Here is a 16,146-nt window from a genome sequence, read left to right as displayed (position 1 = left end):
GGACAGAAAAAAAACTACAGCAGCTAATTTTAAATGTTGAGATGTGCTGCTTTTTTTTCCTCATGATGGTTTATCATTTTGAAATTGATCCTATTATTTAAGGATATGGGCTAGAAGAAGCTGTTCTTTAGCATTACACGCTTCATGCATAATGTTCACTCCATTTGCAATACAACTGGGAAGTTCTAAAAATATCATGTTTTAAGAACCATATGAACATTTGGTAAAGAAGCTCTACATTTCAACTGAATTTCTCACAGAATATCCAGCTATAGCAACCCTCACATACAGGGTCACCCACAAAAACCCATTTTTACTTTCCAATTAGGAACATGCTTTTATTCAAAAGAAATCTGCTATGTAAACCATCAGTCACTATATGTATAATGGCATAAAATCTTCCTCACATAGCACCTATTCCCCACATGGAACCAGGATTTAGGGATTGAGATTAAGGACCTCAATTGATAGACCAGGAGGACAAGCATGCATGTTCCTCAAAGCAAACTGCAGTGCCATCCACTACCAGATTATCATATAAATAAGTGCTTCATTTGCAAACGGTGACCAACATTTCTGGTATTACATATGCACAGTTTACAACAGAAAGGTCCACTGCTCTGCGGGAAGTTACTTCTTTGGTCAACGAAAGAACAAAAAAAAACAAACAGACAGAAATGCTGGAAATCTGCGTCAAAGACACATGACAAATATTGGAAAGACATCACAAAGCATGGTACCTCAAAAACCAAAAACTGCTCAACATTTAACACCAGCCGAGAGGTGACATTGCATGATTACTAATCTAGAAGCTGGACTAATACCACCACGGCAACTGGGGCAATATTTTAAAAATCCAAAATAAAAACCTAGTATCTGCAATGGCCTAGTGGTATTATCACTGGACTGTTAAGCCAGAGACACAGGTAATGTTCTGGGGACTGGGCTTCAAATCCCACCACAGTAGATGGTGGAATTTGAATTCAATAAAATGAACTGAAAGTCTAATGATGACAATGAATCCAGTGAAAGTGCCATCCTTACCTGGTCTGGCCTACACATGACTCCAGACCCACAGCAACATGGTTAACTCTTAATTGTCCTCTGGGCAATAAATGCTGGCCTAGCCAGTGAGATACTCATTCTATGAATGAATAAATAAAAATAAATTGCAATAAAGATAGCTACCTAGCTCACAAGCATCAATTAGGGAAGAAAATCTGTCAATCTTACCCAGTCTGCTGTATGAGCAACTCCAAATGTGTTTGGCTCTTAACTACCCTCAAACAGTCGAGCACACCATTTACTGTGTTCAAATGTGAAATCACATATCCCAGGAATGATTAAGTGCATACCAAGTTCAAAATACTCATTTCTACAAACTCTTCCACGTCATTATAGTTTCACCGTACTTAAATCAAAATTCATTACACTCATACACCCAAGTGTCCATCTTTCTCCATCAGATACTGGTCAACCAGCTTCACCAACCCTATCCTCAGCAAGTAAATCAGGTTAAGCGCAGAGACATGAACTCACCCCATGCTTTGCAACTGCCTCATTGAGAGCAGTGAGCCAGGCCTTCTTCCACTCACGGTTCCAGCTTTCCAAGGACAGCACCCAGGAGAGGAGGCCAGCTGCCCCTTCACAGAGATCACTCAGAGGAGCACCTGCTGTAGCCCCAGCTTTGGGGATGGTCTTACCCTTGCCCCAGGAAGGCCCTGAGACCCAGTGAAGGCCATACATCACCAATGTGAGGACTGAGGCCACAAATAAAGCAAACAGCCCGACCCATTTCAGCCCATCCAAGAAACTGGGCTCCATCCCAACAGCCAAATCAGACATGCCAGGCAGCAAGACAGAGTATACACACCTATGGATCTATATCAGATACTGCACATTTTAAAAATATTTTGCCAAATTGGAGGCATGTCTTTAAAAATTGAACAAAACAGGGTCAAACCTCTGAAAAATAAGTAGCTCAACTAATCACAAAAGAAAGTTATTATTTTTAAAAGCACAGAGTTCGATTCCTTGATGTGGGTTTCACTTTCTTATTAACTCCATTCTCCTTGTGAAAGGGCAGAGGCCTACACCACACAGCTCAATCCCCGGTCACAATTACTGACCGCATCCGACCACACAGTGAGCAGGCCAGGGCCCCGGAGCACACTTACAGTGCTCAACCCACAGTGCAGAGAGACAGAGACAAGCAGCCAACCTGCTGCCTCCACATCCCCACTCCCAGCTCCAGCTCCGAGTCCACTCTCCAGGCATTTACTGAGGGGCGGAGTCCATCCAAACCCCTCCCCAGAACTTCTTAAAGCAGCACTGACCCAGAACCAACTTTCCACTGCCCAAACCATGCAATCTCACTCTGTCCCTGCCCATCACTCTCCATCTATTTCTCTCTTTATTTATCTACATTTATTTGTTTGGCTCTCTATTTATCTAGCTCTTTCTCCCTCTCCCTCTCTCTATCTCACCCTCTCTATTTATCTCTCCCTGTCTATTTAACTATCTGTTTCTTTATCTCTCTATTTTTCTCTACTTTTCTACCTCTTTCTATCTCCCTCCATATTTATCTCTCCCTTTATTTATCTTTTTAACCTATCAATCTCTTTATCGATTCCTCTCTATTTCTGTTTCTCTTTCCCTTTCTGTCCTCGCTATATCTATAATTCTCTTTTTCTGTACCTGTTTATTTCTCTCCATCTCATTCTACTCTTCTATCTTTGTTTATTTCTTGATACCTATCTCTGTCCCACTCTGTCTCTTTATCTATTTTTCTCACTCTATCTCTGGCTGTTTTTCCATCTCTAGCCATCAAATGCTCTCTATTACATTCTACTTGTATCTCTTTGTCTATTTCTGTCTATATATCTGTATTTCTATTTAACTATTTTCTCTAAATCCTCTATCTTCTTTTTACTTATCTATCTCACTCTATCCACCTTTATCTCTATGTCTCTCTATTTATATATCTGTCTTTATTTGTCTCGATCTCTCTGCCTATCCTCTTTCTCCAAACTTATCCATCTCTATCTTTTACTGTCACTCTGTATAACAGTCATTTTCTACTTTTTTACTTATCTGTCTATTCATATGTCTATCAATACATTTTATCAGTCTACCTATTAACAACTACTTGCATTCATATAGCACCTTTAGTGTAATAAAAGATTGCAAAAAGGAACATTTTAATGCAAATCTTAAAGGAAGCAAAAAAAAATGTGGAGAGATTTCGGTTTAAGGCCTAAGTAGCTGAAAGAATAACCACCAAAAACGGAGTGACTTATATAAGGGATGCTCAAGAGGCTAGAATTAGGTAAATGCAGATACCGTGAAGTTTAGTCTTTTTATGTATTTATCTTCATATCAGTTTAACTCGGTTTGTTGGTCTGTCTCCTGTTTTATGTGTCTATGCATTAATCTGCCAATCCATTTATTTATCTGTGGATGTTGATCTCTCCTCCCAATATGTTTATTTCCTTATCCACCTTTGCCTGTCTATCAGTCCATCTGATGTGTCTGCGAGGTATTTGTCTGTATATCATAAGATATTATAGCAATGAATTGTCAAATAGATTTGATATAGGTATAGAAAAATCATGAGGAGTTTGGGCAGAATGAAAGAGGGAAATAAGGCTCCCATTGGTCAAAGTATCAAGAACAAAGGGGTACAGACTTAAAGTGATTTGGGGGAGAAAAGCAATCAAGACATGAGACACAACAACCGCTTTGAAGCTGGAATGCATTGCCTGAAAGTGTGGTCGAAGCAAGTTCAGTTGAGCAATTCAATAGGGAATTAGACCTTAGGTGAAAAAGAAGATTGCATAGGGCCACAGAGAGCAGGTTAGGAAGTGGCACTTGACGACTTGCTCCTTCAGAGCAGTAGTACAGACACAATGGACTAAGTGCCCTCCTTCTGTCCTGTAGCCACTCTGTGATTCAATAATCTGTTATTTCTACTGTAAGTTAACGATCCAAAGGTAATACTCAGAGAAAAACAGAGATTTTCTAAGGTCAATACCATCAAAAACATTACATTGTGTTTGTCTGGATAAAAATGGCGCTTGTACATCAAAATGTGAACTGTTGTGAGGTATACTTGAAAGATTTGATTTGACATTGTACAAATGATCATTTGTTTCTAAACATCATCCTCAGAAGTCATGACACAGAGCCTTGGCAATCGGTGTAGCTTGCTCTTATGCTGTTTATATTATCATTCTTAAAGGTTAAGTGTCACTAATCACATGCCATGTGTTGTAGTGATATGATTAAGCAAATATATTTCTCTATCTCTGGAATAAAACTTTTAAAAACTTTGCGAGTGGAAACATCTTCTCCACATCTACTCCATCCAGGCCTCTCAGTATTCTGTAAGTTTCAATCAGAACCCCCCTCATCCTTCTAAACTTCATTGAGTGCAGACCCAGAGTCCTCAACTGCTCCACATATGACGAGCCCTTCATCCCTGGAATCAATCTTGTAAACCTCCTGTCGACCCCCTCCAATGCCAGCACATCCTTCCTGAGATACAGGGCCCAAAACTGCTCACAATATTCCAAATGTGGTCTGACCAGAGCCTTATACAGCTTCAGCAGTACATTTCTGCTCTTGTAATCTAGTCCTCTTGAAATTAATGCTAACATTGCATCTGCCTCCCTAACTGCCAACTGAACCTGCATTTTAACCTTAAGAGAATCCTGGACGAGGGAACAAGTCCCATTGTTCTTCAGAAACCTTTTTGAAACCTTTCCCATTTAGAAAATAGTCTACACCTCCATTCCTCCTACCAAAGTGCATAACCTCACACTTTCCCACATAGTATTGTATCTGCCACTTCTTTGCCTACTTTCCTAGCCTGTCCCAGTCCCTCTGCAGCCTCGCTGCTTCCTCAACACTACCTATCCCTCCACCTATCTTTGTGTCATCTGCAAACTGAGCAATAATGACTTCAGTTCCTTTGTCCAGATCTTTAATGTATAACATGAATAATTGTGGCCCCAACACAAACTCCGTTGAACTCCACTAGTCACCGATTGCCATCCTGATAAAAAGACCCCATTTATCTCCTGTCTCTGCTTTCTGCCAGTCAGCCAATTCTTTATCCATGGCAATACTTTGTCCCTAACACCATGCGCTCTTATCTTATTTTGCAGCCTCCTGTGCAGCACCTTGTCAAAGGCCATCTGGAAATCCAAACAGATCAATCCACTGCTCCTTCTTTCTCTAACTTGCTCATTACCTCCTCAAAGAATTTGAACAGATTTGTCAGGCATGACAGCCCTTTGACAAAGTGTGTTGACTCAGCCCTATTTTACCATGCACTTCCAAGTACTCAGCAATATCACTCTTAATAATGGTCTGTAAAAGCTTACCCACAACCGAGGTCAGGCTAACTGGCTTACAGTTTCCTGTCCTTTGCCTCCCTCCCTTCTTTAACAATGGTGTTACATTAGCCATATTCCAGTCTACTGGAACCCTCCCTGATTCCAGTGATTCCTGAAAGATCACCATCAATGCCTCTACAAACTCCAGAACCATCTCCTTCAGATGTCTTATCCCTACTGATGGGCACTACACTCACCTCTGCACCCTGACTCTCTTGAACTAGGAGATTTTGAGGGGGTGAAAAGTTCACTCAGAGGGTTGTGGGTGTCTGGAATTCACTGCCTAAAAGGCTGGTAAAGTTGGGAATCTTCAGGGCGTTTATGAACTATTCAGATGGCCCATGTGTTTAAAAATTGGAATGGAATAGATGAATGTTTGATCACCATCCAAAGAGAAAAATAAGTTTAAAAATCAGTAATACCTGGAAATGAACTGGTCATACTGGAACACTTCCGAGGTACAGAAAATAAGGTGGACCAGTATACTACATTCACAAGTTTTGCCATTTTTTCTTTCTGATACGATGGGCCGAAGGGCCTTTACCTATACTGTAAAAAAGACTCATAATTGTGTGAAGCATCCTCTCCCTGTTATATTTTTCAATGAAGTCGCTTCTTCTCGCTGTTATAAATTCCACTGAATACAAAAACAAAACAAACAGCAAGTGCTGAAGATCTGAAACAAAAATAGAAATTGCTGGAGAGAATCAGCAGGCTTGGCAGCATCCGTGGAGAGAATTCAGAGTTGAAGTTTTGAATTCAGTGACCATTCTCCAGAACCAGAACTTTGGTTTGTGTTCCCGTGAATGCGAGCTTATGTTAATTTTGTCTGTGGAACGGATGAAGACGAATCAGTGTGCAGGGTTACAATAGCGCCGAGTGAGACGCTCATTTGGGGAGACGGGGCAGGACGGGCCGAACGGCCCTCCTTCTGCACTGGCCGCGGTGCTGCGTAGAATCGCAGAAGCAGTTCGTTTCGTGGGGCATATATTGTCCCAGGCAGGATGCTGTAGTCAGTGCGTCTCCCTCTCACTCCCCTCCCCCTCCAGAGCGGATGATGTCATCCGATGGAATGTTTACATTGTAGCAGAAACTGACGGCGTTCCCTTTGCATTGTTGAATGGTTACATTGTTTCCCCGGGGTTCCATCAGTCTTCGATCCTCACCAGAAGGATACACACGGGGTCACACACACACACACACAGACAGAGCGGCTTGTCCTGCGGGCCACCATGAACTGCAGGTCGCAGATCCTGGAGCTCACCGTGGAAGCCAGGCAGATCGAGGAGACCGTCCTCGCCGTGCTCCACACCGTGCTCCTGCACAGGAGCTCGGGCAAGTTCCACTACAAGAAGGAGGGCACCTACTCCATCGGCACGGTGGGCACCGAAGACGTGGACTGCGATTTCGTCGACTGCACCTACGTGCGGGTCTCGTCCGACGAGCTGGACCGCACGCTGCGTCGATCTGTAGGCGAGTTTAAGGTGAGTTCGCTCGTTAGATCTCTTCTGTTTTGTTTTTTTTGCCCCAAAAAGGGACGCCAGTTCCTAGCTCGGATTCTTCATGGATTGGGTCGGTTGGTTTCGTTTTAGGTTCAAATTCAAGTGCTTCCATTGTCTGCATTCTTTTCACAACGATTTACGGAGTCTCCGGGCCTACAGTTGGAGTTTCAGCCTCGCCTCGGTCGCTGGCACTCTTCAGTCAGGAATAACAAAGTGATCCGGCCTCCCTCCATAACCCCATGTCTTGATCCCAAAATCAAGGCTGAGACTTCAGTGTAGTGTTCTGCAAGGTGCCTCCGGGCCCTTTAAACTGAGCCCTCCACCTGCACTGTCAGATAGTCTTGATGGATCCCCATAAGGCACAATTTCAAAACAGCAGTTCTCTCCGGTTTAAAAGTTTGATTTGACTTATTGTAGTCACGTGTACCTAACTACAGGGAAAAGTTTTGTGAGCAGGTACGGGCAGATCAAAGCAAATAAGGACATACAGATCATAGGGTGCTTGTACAGAGCCAGGCATATAAGGTCACGCCAGCACAGAGCGTACTCATAGCAAGATCAACATTACTTGAAGATAGAGATAACATGGTGTAGAGCTGGATGAACACAATAGGCCAAGCAGCATCATAGGAGCAGGAAGGCTGACATTTTGGGCCTAGACCCTTCATCAGAAATGGGGGTAGGGGAGGGGAAGAGGGTTCTGAAATAAATAGGGAGAGAGGGGGAGGCGGATAGAAGATGGATAGAGAAGATAGGTGGAGAGGAAACAGTCAGGTCAAAGAGGTGGGGATGGAGCCTGTAAAGGTGAGTGTAGGTGGGAAGGTAAGGAGGAGATAGGTCAGTCCAGGGAGGACGGACAGGTCAAGGGGGCGGGATGAGATTAGTAGGTAGGAGATGGGAGTGCGGCTTGAGGTGGGAGGAAGAACAGGTTAGGGAGGCGGGGACGAGCTGGGCTGGTTTTGGGATGCGGTAGGGGGAGGGGAGATTTTGAAGCTTGTGAAATCCACATTGATACCATTGGGCTGCAGGGTTCCCAAGCGGAATATGAGTTGCTGTTCCTGCAACCTTCGGGTGGCATCGTTGTGGCACTGCAGGAGGCCCAGGATGGACATGTCGTCTGAGGAAATGGGAGGGGGAGTTGAAATGGTTTGCGAATGGGAGGTGCAGTTGTTTATTGCGAACCGAGCGTAGGTGTTCTGCAAAGCGGTCCCCGAGCCTCCGCTTGGTTTCCCCGATGTAGAGGAGGCCACAACGGGTACAGCGGATGCAGTATAGCACATTAGCAGATGTGCAGGTGAACATCTGCTTGATGTGGAAAGTCTTTTTGGGGCCTGGGATGGGGGTGAGGGAGGAGGTATGGGGGCAGGTGTAGCACTTCCTGCGGTTGCAGGGAAAAGTGCCGGGTGTGGTGGGGCTGGAGGGGAGTGTGGAGCGGACAAGGAAGTCACGGAGAGAGTGGTCCCTCCGGAAAGCAGATAAGGGTGGGAAGGGAAAAATGTCTTTGGTGGTGGGGTCGGATTGCAGATGGCGGAAGTGTCAGAGGATAATGCATTGGATCCGGAGGTTGGTGGGGTGGTACGTGAGGACGAGGGGGATTCTTTTTGGTTGTTATTGCGGGGAGGGGGTGTGAGGGATGAGTTGCGGGAAATGAGTGAGACACGGTGGAGGGCGTTCTCGACCACTGAGGGGGGGACGTTGCAGTCCTTGAAAAACGAGGACATCTGAGATGTACGGGAGTGGAATGCCTCATCCTGGGAGCAGATGCGGCGCAGGTGAAGGAATTGGGAATAGGGGATGGCATTTATGCAGGAAGGTGGGTGGGAGGAGGTGTATTCTAGGTAGCTGTGGGAGTTGGTGGGCTTGAAATGGATATCGGTTTCTAGGTGGTTGCCCGACATGGAGACAGAGAGGTCCAGGAAGGTGAGAGAGGTATTAGAGATGGTCCAGGTGAAGATAGATAGGTCCATTCATCAGTCTAATAACAGCAGGGAAGGAGCAGTTCTTGAACTTGTTGGTGTGTGTGTTCAAGTTTCTGTATCTTCTGCCTGATGGAAGAAGTTGGAAGAGAGTGTTCAATACAGCAGTGAAGTGATATTGCAATCCAGGGTCTTGCCCCAAAAGCTGACTTAAAACCAAGTGAACTGTCACTGGATTTGTGAGAAACGGCCTCTGTCACTTCTACTTGTTCAGGCTCATACTAATCACCCATGCCATTATGGAAAGTCTTGAGAGGCGATAGGAGGATGAGGTGAGGTATCTGAAAATTTTGTGTGAGGATTGATTGGCCAGAAGTGTTGGTGGGTGAGAGATTGGGGTGAGATGCATTGAGCAGTGTGAGAAGTTGGAGATGTTGTTTCGGAGTAGGTAGATGTAGGTTTAGGGTTAGGCCAGGCACGTGAGATCATTTGATTTCTTTTACGTTGCTTATGGGCTCTCGGCCCAGAATCTTGTTCCACTCCTTTCTGGGACACTCCTACAGCCCATTCCCCACCTCCATTCCCATTCCTGGAAGCTCAGCCCAGCTCCACCACCAATGCCTCCAATGATATTTCCACCACCCTCTCACCATCTGCGCGTCCTGCTGTTCATTTATCTGTCATTTAAATGCCAACAACACTGAGTGTGCTTCCCTTTTAAGAGGTTCAGCCTGCCTTTCAAATGATCCATGAAATCTATGTCCAATTGAAATGGTAGTTCAGGTCTCAGTTTAACACCTCACCTGAAAGACAGGACCTCTGACAGTGCAGCACTGACTCAGTGCTGGAGTGTCCATAAGATATAGGAACAGTAGTAGGCCATTCAGCTCATTGAGTCTGCTTTGCCATTCATTGAGGTCATGGCTGATTTCTGCATGAAGGTCCTGCCTTCTCAACCTCACCCTTTGCTGGAGGCATGATGACCCTCAGGTTAAACTCACCACTGGTAATCTCTCTCTCTCTCTCTCTGTCACATGAAAGTGGAACCTTATGGTCCTCTGGGACTATGGCAATTTTACTTTTACTCTATCCTAGATAATGATACATACTCATGGAGCATTGCCATATCAAGTGACAATGAGTGCTAGGAGTTGACTGTGACTGATGCAGAATTACTTGCCCTTATCTCAATTTCCTCCTATCCCTCAAGAGATAGGATTTTTCTCTATGAGCACAAGTAAGCTAATTAGCCATTAGTCTGTTTCCAGCATTCAATTAGAATATAGTTCGGCTCCATAGACCTGCATTTTCTCCATATTCCCTAAATGACTGAAATGTACCTCTCTGTAGCTGCTTGAGGAAAATATTTCAGAAATCACACAACCGTCTGTGTGAAAAATTGGTTACTAACTCGAATGGTTTATCTTAAACTTTAACATTAGTCTCCTGGTTTGGGACTTGCTTCTGGAAAAGAAATTTTTCTGTATCTACCTTCTCAATTCATTTTATCATTTTAAAGACCTCAATCCCAAACCTTCAAAATTCAAAGATAAACAAATAAAAGGCTGGGCACCATCCTCCGACACTTCCGCCATCTGCAATCCGACCCCACCACCAAAGACATCTTTCCCTCCCCACCCTTAGCTGCCTTCCGGAGGGACCACTCTCTCCGTGACTCCCTTGTCCGCTCCACACTCCCCTCCAGCCCCACCACACCCGGCACTTTTCCCTGCAACTGCAGGAAGTGCTACACCTGCCCCTATACCTCCTCCCTCACCCCCATCCCAGGCCCCAAGAAGACTTTCCAATCAAGCAGATGTTCACCTGCACATTTGCCAATGTGGTATACTGCATCCGCTGTACCCGTTGTGGCCTCCTGTACATCGGGGAAACCAAGCGGAGGCTCGGGGACCGCTTTGCGGAACACCTACGCTCTGTTCGCAACAAACAACTGCACCTCCCAGTCGCGAACCATTTCAACTCCCCCTCCCATTCCGCAGACAACATATCCATCCTGGGCCTCCTGCAGTGCCACAACGATGCCACCCGAAGGTTTCAGGAACAGCAACTCATATTCCGCTTGGGAACCCTGCAGCCCAATGGTATCAATGTGGATTTCACAAGCTTCAAAATCTCCCCTCCCCCTACCGCATCCCAAAACCAGTCCAGCTCGTCCCCACCTCCCTAACCTGTTCTTCCTCCCACCTATCCCCTCCTCCCACCTCAAGCCGCACCCCCATCTCCTACCTACTAATCTCATCCCACCCCCTTGACCTGTCCGTCCTCCCTGGACTGACCTAGCCCCTCCCTAACTCCCCACCTACACTCACCTTTACTGGCTCCATCCCCACCTCTTCAACCTGTCTGTTTCCTCTCCACCTATCCTCTCCTCTATCCATCTTCTATCCGCCTCCCCCTGTCTCCCTATTTATTTCAGAACCCCCTTCCCCTCCCCCATTTCTGATGAAGGGTCTAGGCCCGAAATGTCAGCCTTTCTGCTCGGCCTGCTGTGTTCATCCAGCTCTGCACCTTGTTGTCTCAAATAAAAGGCTTATGAGGAGAGATTGAGTCGACTGAGACTATGCTCATTGGAATTTAGAAGAATAAGGGAGGATCTTATGGAAGCATTTAAAATTATGAAGGGAATAGATAAAATAAAACTAGGGAGGTTGTTTCCACAGGTGGGCGAAACGAGAACGAGGGGGCGCATAGCCTCAAAATAAGGGGAAGCAGATTTAGCACTGAGTTGAGGAGGATCTTCTTCACACAAAGGGTTGCAAATCTATGGAATTCCCAGTGAAGCAGTTGAGGCTACCTCATTGAATGTTTTTAAGGCAAAGATAGATAGATTTTTGAACAGTAAAGGAATTAAGGGTTATAGTGAGCAGGCGGCTAAGTGGAGCTGAGTCCATGAAAAGATCAGCCATGATCTTATTGAATGTCGGAGCAGGCTCGACAGGCCAGATGGCCCTCACCTGCTCCTGTTTCTTATGTTCTTGTATAAAGCTTTTCTCAAAATTTAACTTGTTAAACTCTGGAATTCCTATCAATTTAAGCTGCATTCGGTTCCCTACATGAGCTGGATAATTCCCCAAAGTTTGGTATTCAAAACTTAAATGAGGACATCCTCCTGGCAGCTCAGATTAAAAACACAGTTGCATCAGGAATTGAGAAGAAAAAACCTGAAACTTATCATGTAAGTGCACAGAATGCTGACACTTCAGCATCAGTTGGATGTTTGATCACTGGCTCTCATCCCACTTACTAAGAGTACATGGCCAAAATGTGTCCCAAATACTGGATGAGATCTAAACATGAAAAAATTCCAACCTGGAAGGTCTACAAGGTTCCGAATCCCCCATGAACTTAATTTCAGGAATTGTGCAGTCATACACCAAGGTAGCAATTATATTTGGTTGATATTGTGGAGCAATGGATCTCACCCCTCATCTGTCTCATGCCATTTTTCTCCTTTAACGATAGGATGCCCTTCGTAATTCTGGAAGTGATGGGAGTGGTCAAATCTCCCTAGAGTTCTACCAGAAGAAGAAATCACGCTGGCCATTCTCAGATGAATGCATTCCGTGGGAGGTGTGGGCGTTCAAACTCAACGTGGTGAACCTGGCCAATGAGCAGGAGAGGCAGATCTGCCGTGAGAAGGTGGGCGAAAAACTAGGCGAGAAGATAATCAATATCATTGAGGTCATGAACCGACATGAGTACCTGCCCAAAATGCCTACGCAGTCAGAGGTGGACAATGTTTTTGACACGAGCCTGAGGGATGTGCAGCCGTACCTGTACAAAATAAGCTACCAGATCACTGATTCTCTTGGGACATCCGTTAGCACTACTATGAGGAGATTGATCAAAGACACACTGGCTTTATAATCAGTCCAAAAACTATCAAGGAAGCAGCTGACACTCATGCATTCTTGACTCCTTTCCCCTGAGCTTTCCATTCTGCTGCTTTTACTTTTACCTGTTTAACTAGTTTTGGGAAGTCAATCTGCTTTGAAATATCACTGGATTGTATGCATGATTTCTTATGAAACTTCATACAGTCATGCTTAGCACCTAGGAGATTTTTCCAAGCTTACATATATATTTATTTTGTTGAAATCGTCAGGAAAAGTTGTACATTACTGGAAATGGCTCCAAAAAGGAGTAGTATTATTAGGACAGCTAGGTTCGAGCAATCCACTCAAACTCTTGTAAATCAAATAACTGAAATTGCCTCCACCACTGGAAACATCTTGTTTTTTGAGGACAACAGGCAAGGATGTGGTGGGACTTGCAAATAATTCTCTTCAGAATGGAACAGCCAAACTAAACACACATTGCCTTGGCTCCCACTTAGCGGATTTCCATTGAGAGGTAACTGATGACTGCTGTCACCATAAACTGTATCCCAGGATGACTTATTTAATACATTCAGATGAAAACCTACAGCGGAGGAAAAGGGGGTCGAGTTAAAAAGATGGATGTGAAAATGTTTGAAACATTAGTGGAGGCAGCATTTTGAAATTAATTTTGGAGGCCTTGTTTTAATTTTTGTAAGGCATAATTCTCTGTAATAAAACTGAATAAACCAAAAATCTTTTTAGTAACTTTATGACACTTGCTGGTTCTGGGTAGCTCACCTGTTTGACACCTTTGGAGGACCTCTTTGACCTTTACTTTTTCTGCAAAGCACCAACAGCTTGGACTTAGATAATCCTATAACGGAGAGTGGAAAAGTAAGTGAAGTGGCAAAAATTCCAAAGCACAGAACATAATGACTGGAAACCATGCCATTGATGGTGGAGTTAGTTTCATCAGGATTATCACAAACTGTCCAAGTGATTCTTAGGAAATTTTTGTACATAATTTCTAGTATTAATTTCAATTCTGTTTCTTTATATTGTTAATAAATTAGACAAAACTTGTTTGCTTTCAAAAATCAATTGAAACAAACTTGTGTTTGAACATTTTCCCCATTTGCAACAAGTGATGAGAAAGGTCTTTGTATCCCCTATGGCTGAGGGCACAACATGATGTGCTTTGGAACTTCTTTGTTTCTTTTTTTTGATTAGCAGGTGCCCGACATACATTAAAAACCCATTACAAGGCTTAAGAATCTCCAAACTAAACTATAGAAAAATTTACAAACACAGAAGAGAGCACACCCTCTCCATGATAGTTCAAGCACAGGGTGACATTATACAAAGCTCAATGTGTTGGAGAATACAAAATGTTTTGCAAGAACTTAAGCAGTTAAAGCCATCAGGACCCCCAGTATGGAATCATTGGTAAGCTTCCTGGTTCTTGTCAAGAAAGGACCACTATACTTAGCTGGAGTTGTGGGCAATTTTGACCAGGGTTGCCCATCCCTAATTGCCTCTCTGGGCCATTGCTGGGGCAGTTAAGAGTTAACTACCATGTCTGTCCAGAGTCACATACAGGTCAGACTTAGCAAGGATAGCAGCAGATTTCTTTCTCTAAAGGACATTAGTGAACCAGATGGGTTTTTAATGGCAGTTGATGATAATTTCATGGTTTGTCACCATCACTGAGATTAGCCTTTAATTCATTCTTTGTTAATTAACTGAATTTGAATTTACCAGCTGCCATGGTGGGATTTAAGCCCATGTCCCCAGAACATTTGTCTGGGCTCCAGGATTACCAGGTCACTGACAATATCAGTATGCCACCATCTCCCATTGTGTAAGAAGTTTGGCAGATCCAATTTATGTCAATCCCACCAAACCTGCTTTCAATGTTTTTTTTAGGGAAGGCTGTCCTAGAGCACTGTGAATCTACTTGGCTTAGCATTATAGAATCATAGAATCCCCTATGGGTGGAAGCAGGTCATTCTGCCCAATGGGTCCACACCAACGTACCGAAGAGCAGCCCACCCAGACCCACACCCCTACGCTATCCCTGTTACCCTGCATTTCCCATGGCCAATCCATCTAACCTGCACATCTTTGGACTGTGGGAGCACCCAGAGGAAACCCATGCAGACACAGGGAGAATGTGCAAATTCCACACAGACTGTCCCCTGAGGATGGAATCGAAGCTGGGCCCTAGCTCTGAGCCAGAAGTGCAAACCACTGAACCATAAAGTGTGTAGACACGAGGCTTTATTCTGAAGTATCATTGGCAAGCACATCATCTTAAAACCACCTTGACCGCAAAGACACCCCACCAGGACTAAAATGATGGTCACTAAGAATGTAAGAACTAGGAGCAGGAGTAGGCAATTCAGCCCCTTGAGCCTGCTCCACCATTCGATACGATCATGGTTGATCTTATCTCGGCCACAACTTCATTTTCCTGCCCACTCTCCATTAACCTTCAACCTTTTACTGGTTAAAAATATGTCTATCTTCTCAAATTTACTTAGCATTCACAACACTGGTAGTGAATTCCACAGATTCACAACCCTTTGAGAGAACTAATTTCTCTGCATCTTTGTTTTAAATCTTCTCCCCTTATCTGTTCACTGCTACCCCTTATCCATTAGTTCACCATTGGGCAATAGGCGAGCATGGGTGACCGTGATTACAGGACGAGTCACCAAATTCACTCTACTAAAGGCAGTACGAATCCATGCAATGGTCAAATTTGATTATGTCTTAATCGGGAGATAATTAGCTAATTTCAGCTGAGGTCGGAAGTGTCTTCAATTGGTCTCAGGGTCCTTTGGCAATGGAGGGAGCAAAGGAAAATAAACTGCCAAGCTTCCTACCTTTGGGCACTATCCAGTGACTTGCTGAAAGTGCAGGCTTTTGTACAAGAGCTGGCTAAGCCCTGATGGTTTTTGCATCTAACTAGCCACTAAAAGTCATTCAGTTAAAGCATGAAAATTAATATTTAGGGGATGTAATGGAACATTGTTCTCGTGCGTTATTCCAAGCCACCAATCAGTGCCGTCAGAATGGGAACAAGGGGAAAAAGCAGGTGAGTGTGAGGGGATGGTGGTGGGGAGGAAAGATGCCTGAATTGCAATACTCAATGATATTCTTCATGCTGAAGCTAGTAGCCTGACAGATGTAGATATGCATATGAGAAAAATATTAATTATATGATTTTGAATATGTTGTATATATTTTAAATTAGATTGCCCAATATTGTGCAAAACAATGGATTCTATCTCAGCACAACTGTTGTGTAATATTATCTTTAATGTGCCATGTAGCAAAGCAAAATAAATTGTATATAATACATTAGAAAATTGTTAACGCACTGATACAAGTTTCTCAAATTTGAACATGAAAGAGACTTATAGGAATTTAAGCAAGTGTAAATGTTCTTCTGAGAAAAAAATAAAGTTATGTTTTGTATACA

At 43.9% G+C, this 16,146-nt stretch overlaps 2 protein-coding genes across 7 annotated transcripts in view; one reads left to right on the top strand and one right to left on the bottom strand.

Moving 5' to 3' along the window:
* Positions 1–16,146, bottom strand: part of LOC109933950 (zinc finger and BTB domain-containing protein 21) — a 178,671-nt gene that overhangs the window by 55,590 nt on the left and 106,935 nt on the right. For 4 of the 6 annotated variants that reach the window (XR_007263294.1, XM_048603282.1, XM_048603283.1 and 1 more), the window contains exon 1: positions 1,540–2,276. The exons of 1 other annotated variant lie outside the window; for it this stretch is intronic. Coding sequence is in view for 3 of the 5 variants with exons in the window: in XM_048603282.1 (XP_048459239.1) it covers positions 1,540–1,845 (306 nt within the window). In the remaining 2 variants the exon portion in view is untranslated. Of the gene's footprint in view, positions 1–1,539; positions 2,277–5,821; positions 6,495–16,146 lie in introns of those variants that run through there. One more of the 6 variants, XM_048603284.1, reaches the window with a different exon arrangement.
* Positions 5,977–13,412, top strand: atg101 (autophagy related 101). Its single transcript, XM_020532810.2, has 2 exons — positions 5,977–6,883; positions 12,301–13,412. The coding sequence occupies exons 1-2, from the start codon at positions 6,632–6,634 to the stop codon at positions 12,703–12,705; spliced, it is 657 nt and encodes a 218-aa protein (XP_020388399.1). The 5' UTR covers positions 5,977–6,631; the 3' UTR covers positions 12,706–13,412.

Source organism: Rhincodon typus, chromosome 11, assembly GCF_021869965.1.
Source record: "Rhincodon typus isolate 14 chromosome 11, sRhiTyp1.1, whole genome shotgun sequence".
Taxonomy (NCBI): Eukaryota; Metazoa; Chordata; class Chondrichthyes; order Orectolobiformes; family Rhincodontidae; genus Rhincodon; species Rhincodon typus.
The sequence above is the reverse complement of the archived record's forward strand: the minus strand, read 5'-3'. Positions and strand labels throughout refer to the sequence as shown.